Source organism: Neopelma chrysocephalum, unplaced genomic scaffold (genome assembly GCF_003984885.1).
Source record: "Neopelma chrysocephalum unplaced genomic scaffold, ASM398488v2 Primary Assembly neopelma1_147, whole genome shotgun sequence".
In the NCBI taxonomy this organism is placed as follows: Eukaryota; Metazoa; Chordata; class Aves; order Passeriformes; family Pipridae; genus Neopelma; species Neopelma chrysocephalum.
This window is the reverse complement of record NW_020897809.1, coordinates 3097320-3105835: the sequence shown is the minus strand read 5'-3', so window position 1 is coordinate 3105835 and position 8516 is coordinate 3097320. Positions and strand designations below refer to the sequence as shown.

Below are 8516 nucleotides of genomic sequence, written 5' to 3'. Positions count from 1 at the left end.
TGTCAGAGGTGAGCACCGCCCTCCAGAGATGTCCTGGGGTGGAGGTGCCACAGGAGAGGACTGAATTTTTTAAAATATGTACGGATCTTGACTATGAAATGAAAGAGTTCTTTTGGTATTTGTTGAAGGAAAGAAAATCCTTCTGTCTCTTGCTGTGTCTAATATCAAGTGCTGTAAATAATGGATCTGTCTGAAGGAATAAAGCTATCCTGTAACAGCCAGCCAAAGGAGAGGTGTGTGAGGGAAGGGGGGGGGTATGTGGCTGGGAGCACCGAGTGCCAGCTCCAGGCCATGTTTCCCCTGCTAGCAGCTCTTCTGTGGTGTAAAGACTTGAGGTGCAACACCACTGGGTGACTGTGCTGCTGGTGGAGTCAGGCTCAATTTATTGATACACCTGAATAGGAGGAGGGCAGGAATCATCTCAACAGGAAGAGAGCAGGAGGAGAGGGGGCAGCGGCCTGGCTGAGACCCTCAGCTGCAATGGGTTCCTGGGCTGGCTGGGTGGGTGGGACTCCTGGCTAGAAGTCCAGGGCACAGATCAAGGCTGTGCCCCGTTTGATCCAGTGCTTCTGTGGCTTGTCCGTAGGAATCTCCACAGCAATCACGTAGTTGGTGGAGTGGCCCGTTGTTGACAGTGTGCCTGTAATGGGGGAAGCAAGGGGGTGGTGCTGCTGCACACTGACAGGGGAGTCCTGGACAAGTGACCCCCATCCAGGAGCCCCTGTCCCCCACCCTGACCCAAGTGACAGGCTGAGCAGGGCTGGGGGAAACAGGCTTGTGAGCTTGTGGGGAGCCTGGCCAGGGGCACTGCTGCATAGCCACAGTGCCTGGCTGCTCCATCTCCACAACCACAGCAGGAGAAATCTTTGTCTCCCTGGATGGCTTCAGCCTACAGTGCCTCACTCCGTGCCAGTGTATGGCAGGAGGAACTCCTGCCTCTCCTGGGCTGCCCCTCCTAGCTGTTCCTGCAGCTCCCATGCTTCTGGAGATGTCCCTTTAGGGCACCTACCTGCGCGGGTGAGAGTCTTGTAGATGGGGCACAGGTAGGAGCCGGACTCTGGCGGTTTGCGGTTGGCGACGGGCAGCAGCCAGATGACGGCCATCTCTGTGTAGAGCTCCTTGGGCCGGGACTCTGCCAGCTGACCCGCCGCAGGGTCCCAGCGGGCGCCTTCCAGGAACAAGCCATAGATGTAGCAGCCCACGTCGGGCTGGCGCTTCAGCTCCTTCACCGACTCCTTCATGACCTGCCAGGGGAATGGGCATGGGGCCCTTGGGCAAGGCATGTCCCTGGGAGCTCAGCCCTAAGGAGCCTCATAAGCTGCTCTTAGTTAAGCCAGCACTGCCAAAGGTGAGCCTGCCCCAGCTCTCAGAGGGGCAGGGCTGTGTTTTTTGGCTGGTCACATCATGTGGGGCAGCCTGTGACAGAGTTGGTGGAGGGGGATATGAGCAGGTCTGGAGAGGCAGAGAAGCCTCTGCCAGCCTTGAGGAGGTGTCTGGCAGTGTGGGTGGGGGTATCCAAGCCCAAAGGGAGTGATGGGTCCACAGGCAGCTGTGCAGCTGGTGGCTTCACCTCTTGGGCAGGTCAGGGTTAAAACTGCTGCCTTTGTGGCCTTCTAGGAGCAGATTCCAAAAAATTCCAAAGCCTCCACCTGATTTACTGACCTTGAAGCTAAAAGAGATGGTGTCGATGGAGATGACGGACTTCCTGGCGAAGTTCTGCAGTGTCCCTGTGAGGAAGGCCTGAGGGAAGAAGAACCCGCTGATCCAGAACACGGAGGGGATCCCGTGGCTGATCCAGTTCTGCAGGAATTCAATGCGCTGCACCAAGTCGTTCACCCAGGATGCCAAGGGCTTCAGCGATGGATAGGCCTGTGGGGCACCCACAGAGGGAGGTGCTGAATGCAGTCAAGGACAGCCCAGATCTTGTGCCCCAGTCACTGACAGCTGCCCAGAGCCCAGGGGCTGGGAAGAACTGTGAGTTGCACTAGGCAGGAAATATCCCTGTGCCAGGGGAGCAAGCATGTGACACAGCCCAGTCCAGTGGTGGTGGCTGGTGACCCACTCCCCTGGTTTGGTGAGCTCTGGTGGGCAGCTGGGCTGGCTGGGGCATGTACCTTGGCATTCCACATCTCAGGAACAGTGTTGTTGTACAAGCTGCTGGCCATCAGCTCCAGTCGAGAGGACATTACGACCAAGCCCTTGAGAGCTTTCAGCAAATCATTCAGACTCTGAGCAACCTCCTCCAGGAGCTTGTTGTACCTACAGGGAAAGAGCAGAGGAAGCAGAGCAACTCTGTGCAGTGATTTATTGCCCATGTCTGCCCAGAGAGGGTATGGACATCTCTGTACATGAGTGAAGCTCCTCCACGTAACCCCCCAGCCCCACTCCTCTTCAACAGGGTCTCATAGCTGCGTCCCCAGTGCTGAACTGCTGACAGTAGCAGATGGAGACATGGATCAGTCCCCACAGGACAGGGATCAGCCAAAGGTCCTGGCTTGGACAACACAGTTGTTAGGGTGGCTGCCAACCCCACTGCCGTGCTCAGCACTGAGGTTCCCCAGTGGTGGGTGGGAGCAGGGGCCTGCCCATCTCTGCTGTTCCCCGGGATGTGATCCCACAGGGTTTTTACCTGATCACCTCCTGCACCAGCACTGTGTTCATGGACTCCTCGTAGAGCAGGGGGTATTTGCGGATCACCTCCTGCAGGTTCATGGGGGCAGGCAGCTTCGCCAAGATGTCCTTGGAGGTCTCCTCCACAATCTGGAAGGAAGGCAGCAAGTGGGTGAGCATCTTTCTACTCCAGCTCCATGGCTACTGAGAAGGGGAAGAGCTAACACCAAGTGCCACTGCTGGCACCCAGCACCTGCTGAGAGCTGGTGTTTGTGGCCACTGTCCGCACTGGGCACTGGCTGCCAGAGCACTGGTGGGATCAGGGCACCCACCTCCTCCCTGCTGCGGCCTCCCAGTGAGATGGTCTTGGGTTGCAGCTGCGCAATGGCCCCCAGCAGGGCAAAGGTCTCGTTCTGAGCGAAGGTGATGTCGGCATTGTCGTGTAAACCAAACAGCTCTGGGCTGTCGTTGAGCGGCAGGCCCTTGACGTATTGGAGGTAGCCCTGGAGAGGAATCCACACAGACTGTGAGGCCAAGAACAGCTGAAGATCCCCAGGTTCTCACAAACTTATATTCCCCCAGAGAACTGGAAGTGCAGGGGTTTTCAGGGAGGAGAGACCCCTTTTGCACTATGACGATTCCCCTACGTCTATGAACTGCAATTTGTGACTTGAGTACTTACATTGAGGTCAGAAGAGGTACTGATCTGCTTGTAGATGCCTGATTCGGAATAGGCAAAGTCAGGATTTAAAACCTCAGGCTTGTAGAAATCTTCCAAAATGCTCATGATGCAGCGCCGGTCCCAGTCATCGGTAACACGGCCGCCGTAGTTGATCTCCCCAGCTGTGTACTTGAGAACCTGTGAGGGATCCCACCATGGCTTTCCAACCCCCTCATGCATCACGAGCCTGTTCCCTCACAGGAGGGGCAGCTCTTACCTTGTAGGGGATGTCTGCATACTCATTCAAGAACATCTGCAGTTGACTGATGCAGATGCGGAGGTCTCCGTCCGTGAACTCATAGGGGATGTTGAACCCCAGAGGCCCAAACTTTCTCCTCTCCAGCATGTTCCCATGGAAGAAGCAAAGTGACAGCAGCAAGGATTTAAACTCAGTAACCTGTGGGCAGGGAAGCAGGGAGAGGAGTTGCTTAGTTTGGGAGGAGGCATCCTTGGTTGGAGTCAGGATCTGATGGGACCTGGCAGAGGAGATGTGCCAATTCAGCAGTGCCAGCTGGGGCTTGGAGAGGGGGAAACCTCAGTCAAGCTGCTGTGCTGGGGAAGGCCATGGCCCACTCCTTGCTTAAAGAGAGCTGCCAGTGCTTTATGCCACGCCCTCCCAAGCCTGTTGCTTCTGTTTCTCAAAGTAAAACTTCTAAGTGGCTCATCACAGAGTAGATGGGAGTTTATGAGAAATACCTCCAGCCCTTCTCTATCCCATGGGTGCTCTAATGAGGAGGAAGATCTATGCCTGGAGAAGAGCAACATCCAAGTGGAGACCATACACTGGAGCAGGCATAGAGTGGGGACAGCAAACCAAAGCATGACCTGGGTCTTACCTTGGAGCAAGAATTCAAGAAGTCATCACTGAAACTAATGTAGGACTTGAGTAGGTTGGCCTTGACCCCACGGGGGGGCTCAATGGTCATCTTGGAGCCATTCTGGAGGATGGACACAGGGAAGTGGTTACTTGGTAGACTGGTGAGCCAGAGGCGAAAGTCCGGATGCACCTGGAAGTCCAGAAGGCAGCAAGTGCTCAGAGGGTGCAGGCACAGCCCCTGCAGCTGCTCCTGCACTGACTCCCTGGTTCTTTAGAGAACCTGTGGATGTGCCTGAACTACATCTGGGCTCCTCCCAGGGCTCCAGCCTCCTGCCTGTTATCCTCAGAGCGGGCACCTGCTCAGTAAAACAGCTCACCTTGGTGGGGTCAATGGCCTCGATGAGTCTCTCCAGTGAGGGCATCCAGCTGGGGGCCAGGTGGCAGTTCTGGAAGAAGACCCAGTTGCCCTGCTCCATGGCACCGTGCAACATGGCTTCAGCACGGGGCCCCTGTGGAGGCAGAGAGAAAGAGCTCAGAGACCCTGGCCCACGGTGGGCTGTGCCCTGCTGAGCTGGACAGGGAGGCAGCAGCTGGGTGGAAGCACCACTGTCCAGAGCTAGGGCCTGGCTTTGCCCCCATGGCTCAGCTGGATCTTTGCTGTCTGATGGCACAGCAAAGATTTTTTACAGTTTTTACAAGCCTGTGAGGGAGGGTGGAGGGAAGAACTGTGGATGGATTCAGGAAGTTAGAGGGCACTATAGTGGGAACTGCTGCAGCCCCCCACCCCAAACTGGCTCTTCCTGCTAGCAGAAGGCTGGTGAGTAAGGGCCCAGGGGGATGTTTTCACTGTGCTGCCAAGGGTGTGTGACCTACTTGGAGCTTGGTGAGATCACTGGGAGTGCCAGCAGCACACTGTTGCTCCAGGTGTGCACTGGCAGCTCACCTGTCCTTGGCCCAGAGAAATGGCAGAGAGCTTTTGTGTGAACTTCATTTCTTCAGCAAACTTGTAGAGGTCGGCAGCGGGGTCAGTGCCTGGGGACAGCACAAACACCAGGGGGGTGGTGGCAGTGGAGTCCTTGAAGACGACTGAGAGGTCAGTGGTCTGCAAAACAGAGAGTTAGTCAGAGCAGAGAGCCACAGCAGCCCCACACAGCACCTCATCACCCTGCCTGGCCTCCAGCTCCCCTCCAAGGCACCAGCGTGTTCCCAGGTGCCAAGGCCAGAAATATGTTCAGTAAGGACCAAGTACGTCTCTCCTCTGGACACAGTAGGGTCAGGGCAGGAATCACTTTCCCATTTGCCATTCAAACTCTTCCCTTGTACATCTGCACAATCTGTCCCCTCCCAGTCTGGTTTAACTGGAGGACATTAGGAAGGATATCCCTTGTTTAAGACATAGGAGTTTTCCCAGCTGTGGGAAGAACACTGTGGCTGCAGAGAGGCACAAGCACCCTCACTGCAAGTGCAAAATGCTGATGGCCCACTTACCACAAGCTTGAGTCCTCTTGCTCCACCCCAGTCCCCAGCAGTGCTTCCTCTTGGCTGGTTACCTGTGGCTCAATGAAGCGCTGGTCCAGGTGCAGCACCACGAAGTCCTGCATGGCATTGGTGATCTTATCTCCCCGCAGACACCGCAGAACCAGCAGCTTCTGGAAGGCATCAAGTCCAGCTTCCCACTTCCCGGGCAGGGGCTCTCTGCAAAGCAATCAGATGCATTTTGGGGGGATGTGCCAGATCCATCAGCTCCCCAAGAAGTACACAAGTTGCGTGCAGGCAGCCACTGGGGCTTTAGAAGAGACAAGGATCTCCCAGTCCCTTGGTTGAGGTTGTTGTCTGTAGCTCTGAAACCATCAGCAGGCAAGCCAGAGCTGCTTCCACTGAGGAAACACCAGATACTCCTGGGTAAGGCACTGTCTGGCCCTTGGGTGGCAAGGGCCACCCCTCAGGAGACAAGGCAGTGCCTCGTCCTCTCCCTTGCATGGCACTGCACTGGGAGCAGAGCTGGCACTGTGGCTGTATCGGGTCCTCTTGCTCTCCCAGGACACCATTACAGCCAGGTGCAGTAGACCTAAGCTGACAAAGCCGGGGACACTTGCCTGTGAGGGTTGGGGCTGTCAAAAATGGTCCTGAACGCTTCAAGGTTGGCTGCAAAATCATTGTCGAAGTCAGAGAAATTCTTCAGGCTGCTCAAGGCCAGGATGTCTCCCCACGCTCTCTCGTTCACCCAGGACGGAGCTGGGTTGTCCTTCATTTCCTTTATGGCGCCTCCTGACAGCAGGTACCGCCACTCATCCTGGGAACACCATAGGATGTGGTCATGGATTATAGCCCACCTGCCTGAGCCCGAGGCACGTGGCTTTGTGCCATATCCAATTAAAATCCTGTACTATCTTTCTGGTTGCTCTCCTGCCTGGTGCGTATGTCAAGGAGTAAGTGAACTGGAGGATCTGGTGAGATCAATATAGTGACTGTTCAGCTGCCACTCTGCTAAACCCTGCCTGCTCCCTCTGAACTCACTAACCTTTGCAGCAGTCTGGCAGTAAACTGGCAAAAGCTGCAGGTGATTCAGGCTAAGCAGCTCTGCATGTAGACACAGGGAACAGTTTGAGAGCTGAGTGAAGACAGAGGTCTTGTGTTTGCCCACCAGGCTGCCAAGCCTGTCCCCAGCCCCGGGGAACAAGGCTCCTTTTCCACCTAATACATTATTCTAGGGGTTGAACATGCTGGGCTTGAGCTGCCTTGATGGGATCCCATCAAGGACTAAGGTGACTTGCTCACCATGTCAATTTTCCCTTCATTCATCAGAATCCGGGCGCTGACCAGGAAGGCAAACATGAGCTTGTGCTTCTCAAAGAGACTACGGCACACGTTGCAGTAGAGACTGAAGGTGATGTAGTTGTTGATGTTCACCACCCGCTCCTTCAGTACGTCTGAAAAAAGGCAACAACCAGCCAAGGGTGGTGGGTGCCACAAGTGTTGTGGAGGGTGCTCTCCACATCAGCTACGGGTTCCAGGCCACAGGGGCACACCCACACCCTGCCCAGGAAGAACAGGCAATGCTTTCAAACACAGACTTGGTGCAGAAACCCCAGCGAAAGCACAAGGCTGTGACTCGGAGCCCTGGTGCTGGGAGGGAGCCAACACTGCACCATGGCAGCTGCACAGCCACACACACAGCTGACACACACTGCTGGGCAGGGAAAGCTGCCCCAGGGACTGTGATGGAGGCAGCTCAGTGACAATCAGAGCCACACCAGGACCAGGATGGCATGTACCTTGCCTGTGCCCTGCACCAACACCCCTCCCACCTGGCCAGACAGGGCAGCAGCAAAGAGGTGAGAAGAGAATGGACGTGTGACCACATCTTCCCTTGCTGTGTGGGCACAAACGGGCAGCTCTGGACCATGCTGAGAGCTAACGCAAGTTGCCACATTTGCCTTCACTCTGCAAGTGCCTGAGCTTCTACTGCTCAGGATCAGGAGTGTGGGGCGAGGAAGAGGAGACGAAGGGGCTGTTCTGGGCAGGCACCTGCTTTCTCGGAGTTACGGATCCCCATTAGGAAGATGTTGAGGAACCACTCAAGTGAGTACTGGTACATGGGGTCCACGTTGGACAGGTCTGAGACACAGAAGTAGAGGATCTGTGAGCGGACAGCTACGGGCACATACTCCAGGCGGGTGATATTGATGTCCTTTTCTGTCTGCTCTGCCACTGCGACCTTGGCCTGCAGGACAGAAGAGATGTCATGGTTAGTGCAGTGCCAGCAGGGGATGCACAGCTGCAGGGGCAGAGCACCTCCGCTTCTGACCTGGATCTCTCCTGCCTTCAGCTTGGATGCCTCCAACACTTTAATGAGCTCCAAGTCATCTACAGGGTTTCCTTCAGAAGTGCTGAGCCGATAGAGGATCTGGTCTTCTATCTCCTTCAGTTCCTGACGCATCTTGGCGTTGCTAACAATCAGCTGGTTTCTGTCTTCTTCCAAGTCAGGCCGCTCTGCAGCCACCACTTCTCCCAACAGTTGGTCTTCCAGGCCACTACAACAAAAGCCATGGAGGTAACAGTGGGGGCAACGGGCCCAAGGGTCTGAGGACTGCAAGGAAAGAGGCTGAGCAGCATAGGCAGGTAATAGGGTAAGCAGGTACCTGGGTGAGAGGGTGAAGTTTATGAGGGTGAGCTTCGTGGAGACCTCAGGGCTGTAGTGAGGGTTGGGCAGTTTGGTTGTGATGTACATCTTGAAATCATCATGGTAGGGAATCACTGAATCCCCCAGCTTCAGCACAGTGTTGCCTTGCTGTTTGAAGGTCTGTACCAGAGAGGGACAAACAGAGGAAGGGATGGCTACCTCTTGTGCCCTGGACTCTGCAGTGA

At 55.5% G+C, this 8516-nt stretch overlaps 1 protein-coding gene across 6 annotated transcripts in view; it reads right to left on the bottom strand.

Moving 5' to 3' along the window:
• Nucleotides 1-351: 351 nt before the first annotated feature.
• DNAH1 (dynein axonemal heavy chain 1) overlaps nt 352-8516 on the bottom strand; it is an 88362-nt gene continuing 80197 nt past the window's right edge. For all 6 annotated transcript variants that reach the window (XM_027700367.1, XM_027700368.1, XM_027700370.1 and 3 more), the window contains 17 exons: nt 8291-8451; nt 7957-8182; nt 7677-7872; nt 6927-7078; nt 6245-6441; nt 5699-5843; nt 5092-5250; nt 4526-4657; nt 4168-4338; nt 3549-3728; nt 3293-3469; nt 2943-3113; nt 2630-2760; nt 2115-2259; nt 1663-1869; nt 1010-1244; nt 352-640 (listed from right to left, as the gene is read on the bottom strand). In XM_027700367.1, the coding sequence (XP_027556168.1) occupies nt 519-640; nt 1010-1244; nt 1663-1869; nt 2115-2259; nt 2630-2760; nt 2943-3113; nt 3293-3469; nt 3549-3728; nt 4168-4338; nt 4526-4657; nt 5092-5250; nt 5699-5843; nt 6245-6441; nt 6927-7078; nt 7677-7872; nt 7957-8182; nt 8291-8451 (2907 nt within the window). In that variant the 3' untranslated portion in view covers nt 352-518. The remainder of the gene's footprint in view (nt 641-1009; nt 1245-1662; nt 1870-2114; nt 2260-2629; nt 2761-2942; nt 3114-3292; nt 3470-3548; nt 3729-4167; nt 4339-4525; nt 4658-5091; nt 5251-5698; nt 5844-6244; nt 6442-6926; nt 7079-7676; nt 7873-7956; nt 8183-8290; nt 8452-8516) is intronic.